Source organism: Pelodiscus sinensis, chromosome 1 (assembly GCF_049634645.1).
Source record: "Pelodiscus sinensis isolate JC-2024 chromosome 1, ASM4963464v1, whole genome shotgun sequence".
Classification (NCBI taxonomy): Eukaryota; Metazoa; Chordata; order Testudines; family Trionychidae; genus Pelodiscus; species Pelodiscus sinensis.
Genome location: NC_134711.1, coordinates 28,698,292 through 28,720,872, shown reverse-complemented (window position 1 = coordinate 28,720,872; position 22,581 = coordinate 28,698,292). Strand labels below are relative to the sequence as shown.

Below are 22,581 nucleotides of genomic sequence, written 5' to 3'. Positions count from 1 at the left end.
TGGCAAACTAGAAAATTAACAATACTCCTTATCTAAATGTCAATATCTTTAGTGATAAAAGATGCATTTAGATCTGCCTTCAAGCCCTTGGAACATGCATCAAACATATACTTTTAAAGTGTTTTGACAGGTCAGATAAAGAATTTGTTCACTAAGTGAATATACAATTTCTTAGAGACCTCAGAAATATGAGAATTCATAAAGTGTTTGATAAAGAGATTCAAAAATTCCACTTATCCTTTGGGAGATTTATATAAAATAAGAAATAATTTTGTCAGCTAAGATTTATTATCAAGGTCCTTTTCAAGCACAGCTGATCCTTTCTGTGTTCTATTTTGGAATATATAGGATTAATTCTTTCATTTTTGTAATGATTAAGAAAACCATTTTCCTTTACTAGAGTAGAATAAGTAGTGCAATATACTGAGACAAGAGCCTCGAACTCTACTCTGGGAGGCAGACTAGTTTACACTTGTAATAAGAACGATAAAGAAATTTCCCCTTCAAGAACTCTGGATCAATTAAGCTTGGATTTCTTTGTATACTTTAGGGAGAGAAAAGCCTATCATGAACATGTGGCTCTTGATTACTGGTGAATGCGAGTGCTTCTTGCTTTTATGAAATTTAGTACTGACTACTTGGGACAGGCTGAATGACAGATTGCTGTCTATGATTTTGGTGTCCACTGAGGCCTGGTTGACATGTTCCAACAGCTCCAGATACAAGGTAATGACAGGAAAACATGGACACTACAAAAAAAGCCAAGGGGCCCTCTGTAATTGCAGCAATGTCTCAGTGCACCTAGAAAACACAGGTGATACCAAGAAAAGGTAGTTAACATGCAGATTTACTCTTCTTTTTCTCATAAGTTCTATCAGAATTTAATATGGAGTATGCATTTTTGTAAGAAGTACCGGAGATAAATATTTCTAGAATCTGCATATGGTTGGGTCTTGAGCTGATCTAACTCAAGCACAAAGGTCCTTATGTATGTGGACAGGTGGACACTGTAGACAAAATCATTTGAAAAAATACTTCATTTTTCTTGGACTTTTTCCCTGCAACCTCTGAAGTACAAGTTCCACCATTGAGGAAATTAGTGCATTAAGTATTTGCTTCTCTTAGAAGCAGAGCAAGGAGAAACTAGTTTCTGTGCACAGCAGCAGTACTAACTATTTTTGATGGAGAGAGGATGATTTCCTAGTCTGAATTACTCAGGATACTTACTGTAGGATTAATATTTTTGTCTTGTTCATTTATGTGAAATGCCTATTTGTTGAGACTTTTGTTTCCTAGCTAAAATGGACTTTGTCCAGTTCTGAGTAAAGAAATCAGATAAATATTTTTAAAATTTAGACAATGCTTTGAACTAATTTTATATCTTCTAAAATGAAGATTAAACAACCGAAACAAAATTCAGAAGCAGCATTGCTTACAGAAGTTGCTCGCAAAAGAAAGTGTAGGTTAAAAGAGAATTATGTCTACATATAGAACTCAGTCTATCTTACCTGTCAAAGTCTCCATTACACAGTGCTCTGACTGAGATCTTGAACGCCTGCCACACTGGATTTAATGTATTTTTTACAACTTCTGTTTTGTGACAGATCGTAAAACTGAAAAAAAAATATTTTCACTTTTAAGTTATCAAATGTGGAGTCATAAATCTGTAGAAGTATTCAATTTCTTTATTGCTCTGGCTCAGTATTTAAAGAATTTAATTCTAAAACTAGTACATCCCAGTACAATCTAACACAGAATTATGATGAAGTATAAGTCTCAGAAGATTTTACCTAGACTGAAAAAGGGTGGACATTAGAATTTATAAACTTGCAAAACTTAGAGAAGGCGGCAAGTTGGATCCTGGTAATTTTTGACTGCTTGCATGAGTAACAAGTACCGAGTTCTTTTTCTGGACTTGGACAGACCTACTTGAGAGAGATTGTCAGGACCCTTTTATGCATGACCTAGCTCTTAAAAAAATATGTATACAGAACTGTTTTTCTGATGCAGATTACTATTTTTGAATCATGTGACTCTACACACCCAGAAAAAGTAACATGCGGCCATTGATGCTCATTGGACCCTAGGTTTAGAGCCTCTTTTTAGAAAGTTCAAATCTTGAAACTACATCCTCTGAAGGATAGCAAGTTTTAGCAATCAGTCAGTTATCTGAGATCAGCTGCAGGATACATAAAGTGAAATAAGCAGAAGGAACTATACAGAAATAGGACATTTAAAATTGAACAGACCCAAATGCTGGTTAAAAGGAACTGTGAATGCAACTGACTTCAAAACTTGTTTCCCAGCTTGCATCACTTTGTTGTGTCTTTCTTATGGATAGGAAATGTCTGCCTAGATTGTCTTGGGAAGGGTGGACTATTCTGTGTATTGGAACCAGAGAATTTTTGGTAGAATGCACAACTACTGTATCGACAGGAACCAGATTTTGGTGATTTTTCAGGCCAGCCAATCATACCAGTAAAGATCAACAATCTTCAGTCTCTCTCTCTAAGAAAAGGTTTTCCAACCTACACATGGGAAAATATTTACTCAATTAAAAAAAAATAAAAGAATAAAAATCTGAACAGACATTATGGAACATGGCAAACTTCATGTCCAATCATCCTGCTCTCTCCATTTGTCTCATTTTCAGCTGCTTTCTTTATTTAAAAATGAGTGTAAACTTATAAAGGCAGACTGAGCAGCCGTACATGTCTGATTAGTGTCCTGCCACTATTGCTGCCATATAAATCATATAATTTTCTTTTAGAGAAAGGTTGTAACAACAGATATGCAGAGTGTCAAGTTTTTTGCAGATCTAGGTAAAAAACAGCGAGAAATAGTTTTTTACATGACAGTGAGAAATAGTTAACAATTTCCCTTTCAAAGTCATTTGTGCATCAACCCTCATGATTTCTATTTAGGGTACATCTGCACAGCACCCTAAACTTGAAATAAAATACACAGCGCCAAATTTAAAAATAATGTGCTATTTTGAAACATCCCTTAACCTTTGGGAAATGAGGGTTACAGGGATGCTGAAATAGCGTGCCCGTTATTTCGAAAAATATTTCAAAACAACAGGTGGCTTAATTCGTGGGGTAGCTATTTTGGGATACCTTAGAGAAGTTTTTTTTTTAAATAAATGATCTTTTAGCTCTCATTTAACATTAAAAAATAGTGAACTACCATTCGTCTGAACTTAAATTTTATATCTCAAAAATCTCAGGGCAGTGGAATTAATTAGTTGGGTTTTGTTTCTTTTTAAATAAAGAGCAATATGATGGCACATTCACAAATAAATTAACACTAACCGTAATAGTGTTGAATAAAAGTTATTTTAAATTTGATTTTTTCTCTTCAGGAAAGAGGTACTGCAATGAATTCTAATGTGGTATTTATTAGTAGTTGTCTAGAACAGGTTAAATGTATGCAGTATAAATGATTCCATTAAATGGTAGCTATAATTTGGATAGGGAAGCCAAGTTTTGATACATATAAGCATTTTGTAGCTGAACTGTAAACAATCTATTCCACGTTAGGTTTAGAATTTAATAATACAATCACATTTAACTGTTTGGATGTATTGGGTTATCAAGTTTTATAACAAATTTATTACAAATCTATGTTGGATAGTTAGACAAAATTATTGATTTTATTCATATACAAGCTTAGCATTATTAGCAGTTTTACACCTAAACATTGAGTTAGTGTATGACCTATTCAGATCATGTCTAAGATTATCAAATGTTTACAACAAATAGCTGTTATAATTAGACAAAATATAATGAAGAGGTTATAATTAGAACAAAGTTAGGATTCTTCAGACCTAGTGCTTGGGGTGGCTTGGCAGTCTAGTCTTCCATTCGAATCTAATAGGGCCATTCAGGTTTCCAGCCCAAGCTCAATTAACAGTTCAACTTGGGCTGGGAAACTGAACTGCTGCTCCCTCAAAAGTCCCACAAAGATCTGCTCACAGCTGCAGTGTCTGATAGTCGCTTACAATGGCTTCTGCTGTAGCCTACTCTGTACACAGTATCGTACTTGAGTTTTTTCCCTGTATCTGGTTTCTTTTGGTGCTCCTGGCTCCTACACTTGGTATTTTCTAAAGAATCAGATTGTTTCCTGAGTCAGGCACTTTCCTTCTCTCTCATCAAGAGAAGGGGGATGTGCAAGGGTATAAAAGGGTACAGCTTGTTCAGAAAGTATAGACAGAGAAAAGAGGGAGGATATTGTTTTGTATATTAAAAATGAATACAACTGGACTGAGGTGGAGATGGACATAGAATATAGACTTGTTGAGAGTCTATGGATTAGGTTAAAAGGGGTAAAAAAAATAAGGGTGATGTCATGCTAGGGGCCTACTACAGACCACCTACCCAGGCAGAAGAGGCTTTTTTTAAACAACTAACAAAATCATCCAAAGCATAGGATTTGATGGTGATGAGGGACTTCAACTATCCAGACATCGGTTGGAAAACTAATACAGCAGGGCATAGATTATACAATAAGTTGTTGGACTGCACTGGAGACATTTTTTTATTTCAGAAGATTGAGAAAGCTACTGGGGAGAAGCTGTTCATGATTTGATTTAACAGATATGGAGGAACTGGTTGAAAATTTCAAAGTAGAAGGCAGTGTGAGTGAAAGTGACCCTGAAATCATACAATGCATGATTCTAAGTAATGGTAGAAGGCAGAGCAACAAAATAGAGACAATGGATTTCAGGAAGGCAGATTATAGTAAACTCAGAGCCGGTAGGTAAGATCCCATGGGCAGCAAGACTAAGAGGAAAAACAACTGAAGACAACTTGTAGTTTTTTAAAAGGACATTATTAAGGACCCAAATCAAACTATTCCACTGAATAGGAAAGATTGAAAGTGTGGCAGGAGACCACCTTGAATCAACAAGGAGATCTTATATATCTAAAAATCAAAAATGAATCATATAAAAAGTGGAAACTAGGTCAAATTACAAAGGATGAATATAAGCAAACAACACAAGCATACAGGGATAAGATTCGAAAGGCAAAGGCACAATACTAGCTAGAGGCATAAAGGGGACAAGAAGATGTTCTACAAGTATATTAGAAGCAAGAGGAGCACCAAGGACAGGGTAGGCCCATTGTTTCTCTCTATTCAATGAGCAATTAGTACAGGAAAATGGAAATGGCAGAGGTGTTTAATGACTTATTTGTTTCTGTTTTCATCAGGAAGATGGATGGTGAGAGGATGCCTAAAATAGTGAATGCTAGTGGGAAGTGGGTAGGTTAAGTTAAAATAAAAAAAGAACAAGTTAAAAATTCCTTAGAAAAGTTAGACGTCTGCAAGTCACCAGGGCCTGAAGAAATGCATCCTAGAATACTCAAGAAGCTGAATGAGGAGGTATCTGTGCCTTTGGCTATCATCTTTGAAAAATCATTGAAGTCGGGAGAGATTCCAGAAGACTGGAAACGGCCAAATCTAGTGCTCATCTATAAAAAGGGAATTGAGAACACCCCAGGAAAATACAGACGAGTCAGTTTAACTTCTGTGCCAATGAAGATAATGAAGCAAGTAATTAATCAAACCATCTTCAGACATCTGGAAGACCATAAGGTGATAGGTAATAGCCAGATGGATTTGTAAAGAACAAATCATGTCAACCCAATCTGATGGATTTTTTTTGATAGGATATCAAGCCTTGTGGATAAGGAAGAAGTGGTGGACGTGGCATACCTAACTTTAGTAAGGCATTTGACACGATCTTGCATGACCTTCTTATCAATAAACTAGGGAAATACAACCTATATGGGGCTACTATAAGGTGGGTGCATAACTGGCTGGATAATCACTCTCACGGAGTAGTTATTAACAATTCACAATCATGCTGGAAGGGCATAACAAGCGAGGTTATGCAGGGGTCTGTTTTGGGACGGTTCTGTTCAATATCTTCATCAACGATTTAAATATTGGCATAGAGCATAGAGAGTACGCTTATTAAGTTTGCAGATGATACAAATATGGGAGGGGTTGCAAGTGCTTTGGAGAATAGGGGCAAAATGATCTGGATAAACTGGAAAAAAGGTCTGAGGTAAATAGGATGAAGTTTAATAAGGACAAATGCAAAGAACTTCACTTAGGAAGGAACAATCAGTCTCACACATACAGAATGGGAAGCGACTGTCTAGGAAGGAGTACTGCAGAAAAGGATCTAGGGATCACAAGGTAAATATGAGTCAACAGTGTAATGCTGTTGCAGAAAAAGCAAACATGATTCTGGGATGCATTAACAGGAGTGTTGTGAGCAAGATACGAGAAGAAGAAGTTACTCACCTTGTGCAGTAACGATGGTTCTTTGAGGTGTGTGCTCTACTGTGGGTATCGGGCTCATCCCGGCACCACAGTTCGGAGATCTTCAAGCTGTTATCTGCGGGACTGTGCATGCACAGCGGCCATCTTGCAGCTTTTCACGCCGTTTTCAGTCGCGCGGTCTGGCCCCACCAGTTCCTCCTAATTGTCAAGGTCTGAAAGACAGAAAGAACAGACTCCAAAGAGGGGAGGAGGGTGGGTAGTGGAGCATCCATGGGGGGACACACCTCGAAGAACTATCGTTACTGCACAAGGTGAGTAACTTCTTCTTCGGGTAGTGTCTCCGTGGGTGCTCCACTGTGGGTGACTTCACAGCAGTAGCCGAAATAAGGTGGCAGAGTTGGAGTCAGTAGGTTGCCGCCGTGGATAGCACTGCGGTGGCTATGGCTGCGTTAGTCATAAGAATGTTTTGTAGCGCGTAGTGCTTTGCGAATGTAAAATCCGACGACCAGGTAGCTGCTCGGTAAATGTCCTTCAGGGGAACTCCCTTGAGGAAAGCCACTGAAAAGGCCATATCTCTAGTGGAGTGAGCCGTGAGGGTGTGCGGAAGTGGTACCTTCCGTAACTCATAGCATCATCTTATGCAGGAGACAATTATTTTGGAAATTCATTGCGAGGAAAGTGGGCTACCCTTAGAACGGTAGTCATGGAGATCAGCAGATGTGACTTGAGCAACTCGTGGGTTCTTTCAATGTAAAAGGCCAGGGCTCTGTGTAAGTCCAAGGAGTGTAGTCTTGATTGGTGTTCTTGAGTTGTGAGGTTTAGGATAGAACACTGGTAATACAATTGGTTCATTTATATAGAAGGTGGAATTAACCTTTGGTAGAAATAATGGTTGAGGATGCAGGATAACCGCTTGTGGTGAAAAGACAGTGTGGGGGGGGGGGGGGGGATTAGCTGTGAGGGCCACTAATTCTCCTACTCTCTAGGCAGAAGTGATAGCCAGGAGAATTACGACTTTCATTGTCAACATACCGAGGTCACATGTAGCCAACAGCTCAATTGGTGGCCGCATTAGCAGATGTAGCACTAACTCTAAATTCCATGTGTCCGGAGGTCGTCTGTGCTCAGGAAAAAGGTTGATAAGGCCTTTAAAGAATCTCTTTGTAGTTGGATGAGAGAAGACAGTGAATCCTTCTATAGGCTGTTGAAAGGCCGAAATGGCAGCTAAGTGCACCTTCAAGGAGGAGTAAGTGAGTCCAGCTTGCTTAAGGTGCAAGATATACTCCAATATTGCCTGTAGTGGACCTCTAATGGGATCCAGGTTACAAGATGAACACCACTGCTGGAATCTGTGCCATTTGTGTTGGTAAGTGGTACGTGTCGAGGATTTTCTGCTATGTAGGAGAATGTTCCTGACTTACTGGGAGCAACTCATCTCTGACTGCTTGAACCAGTTAGGAGCCATGCGGAGAGAGCGAGGTGGTGTGGCTGCAGATGGATTGTTTGCCCATGATTCCGAATGAGAAGATCGGGTCGATTGGAAAGACGGAACGGAAGATGATGACACATTCAGGACAGGTAAGGAAACCAAGTCTGGTGCGGCCAGAATGGTACTATTAAGATCACCGTCGCCTTGTCCCTGGACAATCTTCTCCAGGACTCTGGGGATTAACGGGATAGGGGGATTGTGTACATTAGACGATGGCCCCAGTTGTAGAGGAAGGCGTCGCCTCTGGATGCTAGGCTGATGCCCGCTCTCGAGCAATAGTGCACGCATTTGCTGTTGTGCTGGGTGGCAAATACGTCAACTGTCGGGTAAGCCCACTTGTCAAAAGTAGTACGTAGAACGTGCAGATTTATTTCTCATTTGTGTTGCTGCTGGGCAAATCGCCTGCTTAGTGCATCCACTGTGATGTTGTCCTCTCCTGGGAGGTAAGTTGCTGCGAGGGTCACATTGTGCTGGTTGCAGAAATTCCAGTCAGATCGCTTCCCTGCATAGGAAGTGGGAACAAGCTTCTCCTTGTCTGTTTATATAATAAACGGTTGTAATATTGTCCGTTAGTATCCTCACCATTTGGTTGCGAATAATAAAGAGGAAGTGTCTACAAGCATTGCAGACCGCCCATAACTCAAGAAGATTTATATGGAGGAGGGACTCCTGAAGCGACCAGTGGCCTTGAGCTTGACTGTGTTGTGTGTGTGCTCCCCATCCCAGGGAGGGAGGCATCGGTCGTGAGCTGAACCGTGGGCTGACATTTGTGAAAGGTGATACCTGTTAACATGTTGCGAGGAATAGTCCACCAGGTGAGGGATTCTCTGACCAGGGTGGGTACTGTCACTGTCCTGTGCACGTTGTGCTTGCTGGGGGCGTATATTTTGGATATCCAGTGATAAAGACAGCGAAGGTGGAGTCTCGCATTGGCCACGATGTATGTAGTTGCCGCCATATACCCGAAGAGTCGCAGGCATGTAAGAATGCTGATGGTGGGACTTGTCATAATGACCGGTGCAAGATCCTGGATGGCCAGGAATCTAGTAGCAGGTAGGCAGGCGTGAGCCGTGATGGAATCGAGGCAGGCTCCTATGAACTCTATGGACTGTTGTGGGAAAAGGGAGGACTTTAGAATGTTGACTATGAATCCCAAGGCGTCGAACAGGGACCTCATAGTAGTGACTTCTTTGAAAGAAGAACAGGGACCTCATAATGCTTCTTTGAAAGAAGGAGCTCTGAGGAGGCAGTTGTCCAGATATGGAAAAATGATGATTCCTAGCCAAAGAAGAAATGCCGCTACTACAGAGAGAGTCTTTGAGAAGATTCTCGGGGCCAATGATAGGCCAAATGGAAGGATCTTGTATTGGTAATGCCTGGTGCCTACTAGGAAGCACAGGAATCTCCTGTGGGCCAGGTGACTAGTAATATGTAAGCAGACATCCTGCAGATCGAGGGATGCAAACCAGTCATGTTGCTCCAGTGCAGGTATGATGGTTGCTAGGGTCACCATTCTGAAGCGCTGTTTACAGATATATTGATTCAACTGTTTAAGGTCGAGAACAGGCCTCCAGCCCTCTGACTTTTTCTCTGTCAGAAAATAATGGGAGTAAAAACCCCTGCCCTCAAACACTTGGGGTACCCTCTCTATCACTCCTATGTCAAGTAGGTGGGTCATCTCTTGAGTGAGAAGAGATTTGTGAGAAGGGTCCCTGAAGAGAGAGGTAGGAGAGGGGAGGGGTAGTAGAAGGTGGGGATAGAAATGGGATCACATAGCCTGATGTTATGAGCTGCATGACTCACCGATCGGATGTTATTGTGGCCCAACTATCTTGAAAGGCCTCATGTGATGATGGAAAAGCGCTTTGGTGATATTGGAACTGGGTAACAATGGAATGGTCTGCAATCCCTCAATGCTCCTGTCAAACCTGCTACTTGTTTGACTGCTGATGAGCTGGTCTAGGTGGTTGTGGATGACGCCTCTGGGGACGCGGTCTTCCCCTCTGAGGTTCATATTACCTCCGAGGTGGGACATACGGGAAAGGCCTTTGTCTCTGATAGGGCATACACAGTCTTCATCTGAAGGGTGGTGTACACATCTCTAATGTCCTCAGAGAGGTATGGGTGTCTTTCCCTAAGTGAAGGACCTGGTCTGTCTTGTCTGCAAATAAATTTTGCTTATTGAAGGGCAAGTCCTCAACCCTGCTTTGAAGCTCTTTGGGAACTGCGGCCATATGTAGCCAAGAAGCCCTCTACATGACCACGGATGTTCCTGCGGTCTGGGGAGCAGTGGAGCACTGAGCAGGAAGAGGCGAATCCTTCTTGTATTACTACCTTTAGTATTTGGCACTTGGTTTCAGGGAGGTGTTCAAGAAGAGGGACAAGCTTGGAATAATTATCGAAACTATGATTGGCTAATAAGGCCGAGTAATTTGCCATATGAAGTGACAGTGTGGCAGACGAATACACCTTCCTGCCAAACAAGTCAAGCCTCTTAACATCCTTGTCCCCTGAGGAGCTTTTGTACTGAGGTGCCTTAGCCCTCTGTTGAGCCACATCCAAAATGAGGGAATTCAGTTGGGAGTGGTTAAACAAGAATTCCATCCCGTTGGCTGAGACAAAGTACTTTTTGTCTGCCTTCTTGTTAGCGAGTAGAGCTGAGGCTGGAGTTTGCCAGACATCATCAGGTATTTCCATTATCACCTCATCTAATGGTAGGGCAATTCTTGACAAATGAGATGGATGGAGGTTCCCCAGCAGATGGTGTTGCTTCTTCTGGACCTCTGCCAGTTGGACTTTCTGGCTCTCAGTGACGCTTTTAAAAAGCTCTTGGAAGTCCTTGAGGTTGTCAGTTGGTGAGGTGTCTCCCTGGAATATGGCATCATCGGGGAAGATGAAGCCACATCCGTGAGGGATCGGTGGTGAGAATCGTCAGTCTCGCAAGGTAGGACAGTCTCTTCCATAATGTTCTGGGCTACCGCTAGTTGTTTGCTGGAGGGCATAGGAAGCTTATCTACCCCCAGAGAAGCAGACCTGCTCATATGCGGTACAACGGATGAGGGAGCCGGTGACGGTGATATGGCTCTCGAGAGAGCAGACGAGCATAGTGAAAGTTCAGTAGGAGCATGGAGTCTACACCAACGGTCGTCGTGGTATAGTGAATAGTCTTGATCTCGTCTGTAATGGTGTGTGTAGAGAAGAGACCTGCGGTATGAGGCAGATCTCGGTGATCTGGAGCTCCCCTAAGAATATGATGGCAGATAGTAACGGTGGTAATAATGATGCCTTGGATGAGGAGAGATACTGTGTACATGGTATTGTGAAGGAGAGGTGCGATGAATTACATGAGATGAATGCACTGGTGGAGACGGTGGCTCAGGAGAGAAAGCTTCTGGCTCAGAGCTAAGCGATGGAGTAGGCAGCCTGTGTGCCTTCTTTCTAACTCTAATCGGTGCCGAATCCTGAGACGGTGGCGATGCGGGAGGTGTCAACCTAGGAGTTATCACACTGGAATAGGTCAGATCTGCATATGCGGGTGCTGCCTGAGTAGCATGCGAAGCACTCGGTGCCGTGGTAGTAATCAGCACCGGGGAAGATGCTCTTGGTACCGGTGGTGGAGTCAGCATGGGCGAAGGCATTGGTGCCAGCGGGCTGGGTGCCGACGTAGTCAGTGCCTGGGCTCTCAATGCTGGGATGTCTGCCGGCGAGGGTGCCGCTGCTGCCTGACTCGGTACTGATGATGTCTGTGCCAATGGTGCCAAAGTCGCCTTAAGGCAGTGCGCTGTGCGTTCAGCGGGGTTCAGCACTAATGTGCTACGCCCGTGTTTTTCCGTCATTCCTGAGGTGCCTGGCTTATCGCCTGTACTCACTCTGGTCAGTGGTAGGGAGCGAGATGGGGATGGAGCTTTCCTTTTATGCACCACATTAGATGAGACGTGCTGTGATGGCTCAACGGAGGGGCCTGACAGTGACCGAAGGGCCTTGTGCAACAGTAACATTCTGAGTCGCATCTCTCAGTCTCTATATGCCCTGGCCGTCAGCTTTGAGCAGTGGGGGAACTTCTGCGGAATGTGCCCTTCACCAAGACATCTTATACAAGATGAATGTCCATCTGAAGCGGGCATGGAGTCCTTGCATGCCACACACTTCTTGAAGCCTGGAGAGCCAGGTATTTCAACAAGCTACCTAAGACTAACAACGATTTAAAAAAAATTTTTTTTAAACGCGCTAACAACAATTTAACTAACTACTGAAATATTGACTGTTACAAAGGCTTAAATTATCTCCTTTCAGGTTCTGTGAAGAATGACACAAGAGGGAGCTGTTTCTCCGTCTGTGCCCGAAGACGGTTAAGAGGAACTGGTAGGGCCGGACTGCGCGACCGATAACGGCATGAAAAGCCGCAAGATGGCCACCACGCATGCGTGGTCCGACAGACAACAGCTTGAAGATCTCTGATCTGTGGTGCCGGGACGAGTTCGACATCCACAGTGGAGCATTCATGGGGACACTACCCGAAGAAGAAGCCATTCTTCCGCTATAATCTGCACTGATTAGGCCTCAACTGGAGTATTGTGTCCAGTTATGGGCACCACATTTCAAGAAAGATGTGGACAAATTGGAGAAGGTCCAGAGAAGAGCAACAAAAATGATTAAAGGTCTAGAAAACATGACTTACGAAGGAAGACTGAAAGAAATGGGCTTGTTTAATTTAGAAAAGACTGAGGGGGGACATTATAGCGGTTTTCACATTTCTAAAAGGGTGTCACAAGCAGGAGGGAGGAAAAATTGTTCTCCTTGGCCTCTGAGGATAGGACAAGAATCAATGGACTTAAACTGCACAAGGGAGGTTTAGGATGGACATTAGGAAAAACTTCCTGTCAGGACGGCTAAACACTAGAATAAATTGATGAGGAGGTTATGGAATCTCCATCACAGGAGATATTTAAGAGCATATTAGACAGACACCTGTCAAGGATGATCTAGATGGTGCTTGGTGCTACCATGATGGGCAGGGGACTGGACTTGATGACCTCTTGAGATCCCTTCCAGTTCTATGATTCTATGATTCTAAGGGTGATGGGGCTGATGAAAATAATAGTTTCTTGTTTACCAGGTTCATCAAATACTTTCCTAAGCTCCATAGATCTTATTTTATCCTTGTTATTGTGACAGAGGACCTGAAACTCTAAGTCAAGCTGGGAGTATCGATCCAGCTTCTCACCGGAGTTCTGAAGTGTGCTCCATTATAATCAGATTTAAGGGGCTAGTAAGGTTGTCACCTCTGAGGTACAAAAAACCTGGGCAGCCGGGATGATGCTTAGCTAATAAAACTGGACTTCTGGGCATGTGCACACTGAACACTTTTACAAGTTTCCTAAGGCAGCTACACCAAAAAACGGATGAGCCTGGGAAAATCTGGACAGGTGGCAATGCTACAGGGAAGTAAGAAATAAAAGGATCATTGTGGTCACTCATCAGGATACAAAGGTAATTATAACTATCTTATAGGCTATGGTTCTTATGCACAGGGCTCAGCCACACTTACAATAATTCAGAGCATTCCTCACTAAAGGTTTATTGACCATGTGAATGCATCAGTAGAATGGAGAGGAAAGAAAGGTCTTCAATTTTTTAATAGGGCCCTAAGTATTTTCCTAATGCAGTTTATAATCTTCATAGCTAATATGTAGAAGCAAACTGCTTCAAAGAGGTACCGTACTTGGCCACAGCTATTCATACAAAACAGCTCATGCGCCACAATTTGCTAGTAAGGCTAGATTCCCAAAGGACCCATCATCAGGCATGACTAGCCTCTGGACTGCTGCATTCTTGGGTGAGAATGAGCAGTATCCCAGAAAAGATTACTACAGAAAATCATTAAGTCAATTGCTAGTGGAGCCGCATAAACAGTCCCTAGACCAGGAACTACTAGATCAGATATTTCCGGAGTGGAAAGCCACAGATAAAAATCTATTTTAGTGTCTTATGCATGAATGTAGAAGACACATCAGAAAAGCACTTGCGTACTGTGAGGTTTTGAAATTGAGTTCATAGTCTTCTTCCCTCAGGATTCTAATGAAAAAGCAAAATATGTCTCCAAGCTTGTAGTAAAAGAATTCTTATCAAATAATCGCATTAATATATTTTTTCCACACATGTTTTTCCTCTAGAATTCTATTAAAATTTAAAACATACCATATGATTATTTTCCATGGTAATATATTCCATGCCATTTTTCATAGTGCTCTAGGTTTATGAGTAAAGCTATTTTTACAATTCTTTAGTTACATTATTTTAATGGTTAAAATGGTCTTATTTCTGCACTTCCATAACATTATCTAGATTAGGTAAATGAACTTGTTGAAATAGTTAACTATATTCCAAACAAATGTTATAAGGTTACAAAATGAACTAGAACAGTCTGCCAAACATCACCAAAATGCAATAACTATGTATTATAAGATGCCATAATCAGATAGTCACAAATACACTCCCTACTGTCTTTATAATTTTGTTGCTAAACAGCTACCTGCCATCTTCATTGCTTCGATAAAATACTAGGAAAGGATCAGATTTCCCAAAGAAGTCCTTCTTGTCTAACTTGTTTGCACAAAACTGCATAAGTACTGAATCCTAAAAAAAATAAAATAAAAAAAAGACACAAATTATGCACAGCATGTCATCTTGGGAATAAAGCAGATAATTTATATTTTAACACTTACAATTACTCACTTTGAAATAACCTCTACGTATACACATTCTTCAGATATGCTGACAGTGCAGCTTGGCCCAGTTATAGCTTCTAGAAATAGTACTCACTAAAGTGCTCTCAGACCCATTTTGGTGCAGACTATTTGGAAGGCAGGACTATAACAGGAAGACTTGGCATGGTGCATCAAATCTCTTAGTTCCTTCCATCATCTTCTTGAATGCAAAGTCCAAATTAAGAATCTGAATGTGGATGGGGAGATCAAATATGCAGAGTTCATCTGGAAGAATTCTAGTTACAGGTGAGTAACCTTCATTTCTTTCCACAGTTTGCTCGTTCATACAAAATATCAGTGTGGTATTGCTTATAACTGCTTAAATCTAGAATAATGATATGGGAATTTTTCCTATTTGATCTTCCACCGACAATTAAATTTTTGCAATAAGCTCTCAGCTAGACTGGAAACATCTGGGTATACTCTGGTTGACAGAGTAGCAGGGTTGAATGAGGATAGGAACACACCTCTGGATAGCGTCTGTAATTGGAATATAGTGTCCTTTTAGCCAGTTCTTTAGAGGCCTCGTCTTTAAAACGTGCATATTGTTATGTAAGACAAAGAAACCATAATGTTACCAAGTGTGAGTAAGATATTAGTTCTCAGTTATTTCAGCCTAATTACCTCCCTCTCTAGGCTGGGAGAATCAAAGTGCTTGCTGAAGCTTCTGTCTGTAACTCATTCAGCTCATGTGTCAGGTTCAGTTTGCTAACAACCCTTTCTTTCCTCCCTCCATCACTGCTAAGTTAGCATCTTTAAGATATTATATGCTTTGATTCTATATTGGGCCCAAGAAGAGTAAATGGTCAGTCTAGTGGACACCCAGCCAGGAGATATTGGTATTGCTTATGATAATGTCTTGTCTTTGCCATTGGATTATTTTCTGTTCAGTTCTCCATTTCAGCTTCCTTTGACTTAAACTATGCATTCAGACAAGAGAATATTACACAAGTAAACTGAGGCACACCTTTACAAATAATACGCATAATCCCCTCATTTTCCCCAAAAAAACCCTCTTTATCTCTTCAGGCAGGAGGCACCGATACCAACGAATCTGAAACTGGAAGGATCAGCAAGAAAAAGATGTCAGAAGGCAGTTCACATAGTTTGCTTTTTTAAAGAAACTGCTTGTCCTTATCATGAGTTTAATCAGTTTTTTGCTAGCTGTAATAAATGTCCTAGAATTCACAAGATCATCCTTTAGGAGAAACATTAATTCAGAATATTGAAAATTAAGTGTATAAGTTTCCTTTTACATAACCCAAAAGATGTTTAAGATAGCAGACATTATTTCTATAACGTTGTGAAACTGGAACATATATGCTGCAAGGAGAGGAAGAAGATAATGCACCTTTATGTGGAAAAGTTTGAACATCTGGATCTGGATCTGGATCTAAAGTGTGAGGTTTAATAGGCTCTTCTAGAGTTCTACTTTAGACAATGTGCTTGAGACAGATCTCTTGGTCATGGCAAGTCTAACCTCTAGTGCAGAACATTTCCCTTGAATCCTTTTGGGAGAATGTTTCCTTTGTGTCTGCCTTTCTTCAGCCCTTTGAAATTCAGAATAATACCTAGAGGGAAGGCCAATATGGCTACCTTGCCCAAAGTACCTTCCAAAACTCACAACTAAAGAAGGTGGTGGCACAGGGAATAAATCTATGTTAAAGAACCTAAAGTGGGGCCCTACTCCATTTGCTGTCACATTTGGAAGGAACTGAGATGGTTGGCATACCACACCTTCTTTTGTAGCCTCCACCCTCCAAATGCGCAGAGTCATGAGGAGAGAGGCAGAGTGTATAACAACATTCTGCTACTGGAAGATTCCCTCAGGCCAAGCCACAGTGTTGGCAAATCTTGAAGAATATGATTGTGCAGAGGCCACATGAAAAAGAAACTGTACCCTGAAGATCACTAGATTTGGAATGTGCTGAAGTGTCAAAGGCAATGAATAATCTATATAATTATTTACATTTTAGGACTAGATGCAATTTGAAATAGTTGCTGCTCTGCAGTTGGCTATACAACCCATAGTAAGCTAGAAATAAAGGCACAAAATATAGGCTTCTTAATAAAAATATTTTAAACTAGCAAGCGACGGCCGTCGTTGACTAGGCAAAGTCATTTTGTGTAGATTACATTTATATTTAATTTCTTGAACTTTCCTATATGTAATAGACGTTTTTATTAATGTGCTTGCAAAAAAGAAGTAAAAGAACAGTTTTAAATTGGTAGGATTTCAATTTCAAAATTATTAATTTTATTGAATAATTACCACACATAGTAAATTTGAATCAGAAACTCATAAAGCTTCCATTACTTTTTCCGTAACTAATTATTTTGTGATTTGTCACAGTAAAATTTTTCTTTGCATTAAAATGACAGTTGAATAGGTGACTCGATTTGAATTTTGTTAAATATTTTCATGAACTCAATAGTCATGAATTTTTTCAGATGAAAAACAAAAATAATTATTTAAGCCTTTCACTCACCATATTCTAGCATAAAAAGTAGTGCATTAAGCTAATTTAAATAGCAGGATTGTTTATGCAAAATTTGGTATCTGTAAGTAATCACGAAATATGACTATATTTTGCACAAACAAACTCTTCAAAATATGTAATAGATAAATCACCTTAACAGAAAATAGAAAACAAAAAACACACATCATGGTAAGTTTTCAGGATATAACATGTTGGATACATCAATAAAGATACAAACAAGTTACTATTGGTTGAATGTCTCTAATCGGGCACTCAGGACCTCACTGGTGCCAAAATCAGAGAATTTGCCGAACCCTAGGAGGTCAATATTGTCTAACAGCATTATCATCACTTCCACTGTTTACTGGGCTCTTAGAAGACATTTAGGGGTAAATTAGAGCTAAACAATAACAAAACATTGAGAGCCAGGACTAGTGGCTGTTAACAAATTGTATGGTTCTGTGGAAAACTTTGTGACATCCATAATAAATGGACATTTGGTTAACTAAAATCATAACAGAGGTTCAACCTGTACTACAAAAACTGAGGGGGAAAGTGAAAAACATTATTCCGAAAAAAGTCAACCCAGTTAAAAAAAACATTCATCATGAAACTAGCAATTATTAATAATTAAAGCCCACTATATACACCTTCCTGTTTATGTCTGACCTAATTTCATTTTACTTCCTTATTTACTACATGCCTGGCTTTATTGAGCACTATACTTTTTGCTTTCTTGACTTTGAACTTTCTCTTTTACACTTGAAAAAAAATTTCTCATCTTCTAATTACCAGTCTCCTCAAAACTTCTTTCAGGAAGCAATCATTCTTGTTCTTCTAAACCCCTTGGTCACCAACCCGTCGATCATGATCGACTAGGAGGGCTCGACCAGTCTATCGCAAGGCATTCGGGACACTCCTCTTTTCCCCCACCCTCAAAAAGCTCCCACTGATGCTACCTCCAGTGACAATGGAGGTAGTGCCAGCTTCCTGTGGGGTAGAGGGGGAGGCAGTCCCACAGCTGCATGCCATTTCTGGGGTTTCAGGAAGTGCACAGGCTGCTCCCCCCTCCCCCAAACACCCAGCGCAGTACCTGAAAGGCCAGGTCTGTGGCACACTGGGGACTTCCTTCTGCCTGCTATCTTCCTGCATGGGGGGTGGGAGGAAGCATGTGCCGGGGACCTCCTGAGGTGGCGGAGGGGTAGGAGTCCCGGGAGGAAGCGCGTGCTGTGGACTCCCTGTCCTCTGCGCCAACACCCTGTCCCCTGCCCCAGCACACACTGGCACCCTGTCCCCTGCCCCAGCACCCACCAGCACAGTTGGGGCCACATTAGTGAGGTTTGGGGGGTTTTGGAGTGGTTGTTTTTTTGCTTCTTACTTGTGTGGCCCTGATTGGCTTTTCTGTGGGTCAGTGAACCCTGACTCAAAAGAGGTCCCCTGCCCCTCTCATAAATAAGATAATGCTGAAACTTTTTGTGTTTGACATTGTATTTTATTTAAAAATGAAGCCTGGTCAACAAGCCCCAAATTGGGGCCAAGCCCCCATTTGGCCGCAGAATCATAACACTCCCACAACCTCCCCCCGACTCCAAATCTGAGCCGATTATTCACTGGAACCCCGTCCTGAGCCTCTCACATCCCCAAACTCCTGCACTCCCACATCCTTAGTCTTCTTCCACAACACTCCTGCAATATCCACACATTGCAAATCTCTGTCCTGAGCCCATCATACTCCCAACCCCCCTGCCCTGAGCCCCTCACACACCCAACCCAAACTCCAGCACCTTCACATCCACAAACCTGTGGCTTGCTCAGCACCCCCACCTTCCACCTCACCCCAACACTCCCCAGCCTGGAGCCCCCTCCCCAACCCAGCATCCCCTTCTCCACATCCTCCTGCATCCCGATTCCCTCCCAGAGCTTGCACCTCTCACCCCATCCCACGCCCAAATCCCTCATTCCCACCCCAGAGACCGCACCTCCTGTCTCAACCTAGTGAGGCCACGGCTAGATTACAAAAGTTTTTCCAGGATACCAGAAGTATCCCGGAAAAACTCTTTCGCATCCAAGGATGAGTTTCTTCTTTCACTTTCTTTTAGCGGGAGAGCAAACACACTCTTTCAGCACCCTACGAGGAAAAAGGGGCCTTCTGAAAGAAGGGGTTTTTCCGACATTTGACACAGTTTAGATGGGCCAAAAGTCAGAAAAACCTCTTTCAACAGAAGGATGAAAAAAAAAAAGTGTGTCAGTGTAGCCGTACCCTGAGAGTGTATAAGGGCTGAGGACAGCAAGTGATGGAGAGAGAGAGGTAACAGAGAGGGTGGGGTCTTGGAGAAGGGATGGGGTAGAGCTTGGCTTGTCCTGACATTTAAAAAGTGACCTTGGCTGTAAAAAGGTTGGAGACCACAGTTCTAAACAATAATATCTCCTCATTCTTCCTTTCCTTTCCTAGTCCCAACAGCTTTTCCTGTGTCATCTGTTCCATATATAGGCACTTACAAACATCACTTGGTCTGGGTCAATCTTTTTCAATATTTTTAAATTTAGCTCCTCTTTTGAAGCTATTCCTTTTCACATCAAATATTATTTATTGCTACATATTTTTTTAACTTGTCACACATTAAGTATGAAATAGACAAACTTTAAATTACAAAGTAAAAACTACAACGATTTCTTTTATTTACTGCTGTTCTTCCTATTCACTCTCTCCCAAAAAGCTCATAATGGACATAAAACCTTCATGAACTCACAGTTTCTTACTGTGGTCATGCCCTTACTGTTTCCCAAATTAATCAGTGTGATTTTTAGTTTATTAATCTTAGTAAATGGTTTAACTATTTCAAAATAACTGAAACTGATTTAATAACTCCCAAAATAACAAAATCAAAATAACATGTCCACACTACGGGAAAACCTAGAAATTAGTCAGACAGATTCTGTTATTGTGGATATGCTACGTCAACTTAGAACCCCAGGAAGCACTGGGGAATAATTACTTCAAATTACTCTGGGAGTAGTTAGTTTGAAATAGCATTAGCATGGATGCTCTGGTGCTGCTATTTTGAAGTAATTTCAAAACAAGCATTATTTCTCAAGGAAAGCAAGAGTACAGACTTTGAAATAACCAGCCCATTATTTCAAAATAATAGGCTTGGTAGTGTGGACACTCCACTTACTATTTCTTAATAACTCCCTAGTATAGACCAGGGCTCAGAGTAGTTTTAATAGTAACTTCTCTGCTCCAAATTGTTCTTCACTTTCATCTCTCTCTACTATTCAGGTTAACAGTGACTGAAAAGAACAATTAAGTGAAGAAATAAATAACAAATTGCAATAAGATTTAACCCATTTTAAAAAACTGGTCTAATATCAGATCAAGTTAGTACCATAAAAGCAAATTATTTAAGAAACAAATGCATTTATTTACCCTGCAACAGTTCAGCTCCTCGGCTGTTAGTATTATTGTTCCACATTTCTTTCCTGGAATTCCTCTGAAAACAAAACAAATATATAACTCAGAATGATGTAATACCATTTAGTGAAAAATACCCAGGCCAGCAGCCAAAATTCAACAGACATGATTTAAAAGTCTCGTCATAAAGGAAATCCTAAATAATCTGTATTTCATTGCTAGAAGGTATAAAGCCATAAATTAATATCCTCCTTGAACAGGCTACAGCTAGCTCAAGCTGAACAATAGAATGTGCTATTGCTGATCAGACTGCTGAAAGAGGACTTGGCTTTCTTGTATTTTAAATAGTATAATTGGCACCTTGAAACACAAGTGTTTGTCTTTCAACTGTGCTACTCAGGCACTTGGGTTAAAGACAATAAATAGGACTCAATGGGTACGTCTAGACTACATGCCTCTGGCGACAGAGGCACGTAGATTAGGCTACCCAGCATAGGAAAATGAAGCAGCGATTTAAATAATTGCCGCTTCATTTAAATTTAAATGGCTGCCACACTGAGCTGATCAGCTGTTTGTCGGCTCAGCGCAGTAGTGTGGACGCTCCGCGGTCAACATCAAAGGCATTTGTCGACCTCCCAGGTAAACCTCATCCTAGGAGGCATACCTGGGAGGTCGACAAATGCCTTTGATGTTGACCACGGAGCGTTCAGACTACCGCGCTGAGCTGACAAACATCTGATCGGCTCAGCTCGGCAGCCATTTAAATTTAAATGAACCGGCGATTATTTAAATTGCCGCTTCATTTTCCTATGCCGGGTAGCCTAATCTACATGCCTCTGTCGTCAGAGGCATGTAGTCTAACATACCCAAAGAAAGTGAGGGTATGTCTACACTACAAAGTTAGTTCGAACTAACGGACGTTAGTTCGAACTAACTTTAATAGGTGCTACACTAGCGCTCCGCTAGTTCGAATTTGAATCGAACTAGCGGAGCGCTTAGTTCGAACTAGGTAAACCTCATTTTACGAGGACTAACGCCTAGTTCGAACTAGCTAGTTCGAACTAAGGGCTGTGTAGCCCTTTAGTTCGAACTAGTGGGAGGCTAGCCCTCCCCAGGTTTCCCTGGTGGCCACTCTGGCCAACACCAGGGAAACTCTATGCCCCCCTCCCGGCCCCGGACCCCTTAAAGGGGCACGGGCTGGCTACGGTGCCCATGCCAGGTGCAAGCCTGCCAGCACCCAGCTAGCAGACCCTGCACCTGGCACGGCACAGAGCCACCCACCCGATGCCCCCCAGCCCACCCCCTCTTGCCGGGACCAGGCTGGCGGCTCCCGGGAGCTTGCCCTGGACCGCAAGAGGCGGGCACCTTCCTGGGCTAGTGCGGACATCGTGGACCTCGTCCACGATCTCCGCACTAGGCACAGGAAAGTGGCCGTCTAGGGCAGGAGAGCTGCCAGCCTGGCCACCCAGGAGCAGGTGTGCATGAAAATCAAGGGGGTCCACTGAGACCCCCGACACTGAGCCCTGAGCTTACAATGGCCGTCCTGGGTCAGACCAAAGGTCCATCTAGCCCAGTTGCCTGTCTGCCAACAGCGGCCAACCCTAGGGACCCTGGAGGGGATGGACCGAAGACAATGACCAAGCCATTTGTCTCGTGCCATCCCTCTCCAGCCTTACACAAACTTTGGGCAGGGACACCACTCCTACCCTCTGGCTAATAGGACTCCATGGACCCAACCTCCATGACTTGATCTCACTTCCCTTTCAACTCTGTTCTAGTTGTAGCCTTCACAGCCTCCTGCAGCAAGGAGTTCCACAGGTTAACTATTTGCTTTGGGAAGAAGAACAACTTTCTCTTACTAGTTTGAAGCCTGCTACCCATTCCTTTCCTTTGGTGTCCTCTAGTCCTTCTTTATGGGAACTCAGGAAGAACTTTTCTGAATGCACCCTCTCCACCCAACCCCTGCTTTTAGAGACCTCTATCCTGTCCCCCCTCCGTCTCCTCTTTTCTAAGCTGAACAGTCCCAGTCTCTGTAGCCTTTCTTCATCTGGGACCTGTTCCCAACCCCTGATCATGTTAGTTGCCCTCCCCTCTCCCAGCCTTTCTCTTCCCCTCTCCCACCTCCTTTTCCCAGTCTCC

The 22,581-nt window shown here is 42.1% G+C and overlaps 1 protein-coding gene across 8 annotated transcripts in view; it reads right to left on the bottom strand.

Moving 5' to 3' along the window:
* CPNE8 (copine 8) overlaps window positions 1–22,581 on the bottom strand; it is a 215,527-nt gene that overhangs the window by 97,220 nt on the left and 95,726 nt on the right. For all 8 annotated transcript variants that reach the window (XR_012903543.1, XR_012903544.1, XR_012903542.1 and 5 more), the window contains 3 exons: window positions 20,458–20,521; window positions 14,316–14,419; window positions 1,509–1,613 (listed from right to left, as the gene is read on the bottom strand). Coding sequence is in view for 5 of the 8 variants with exons in the window: in XM_075927580.1 (XP_075783695.1) it covers window positions 1,509–1,613; window positions 14,316–14,419; window positions 20,458–20,521 (273 nt within the window). In the remaining 3 variants the exon portion in view is untranslated. The remainder of the gene's footprint in view (window positions 1–1,508; window positions 1,614–14,315; window positions 14,420–20,457; window positions 20,522–22,581) is intronic.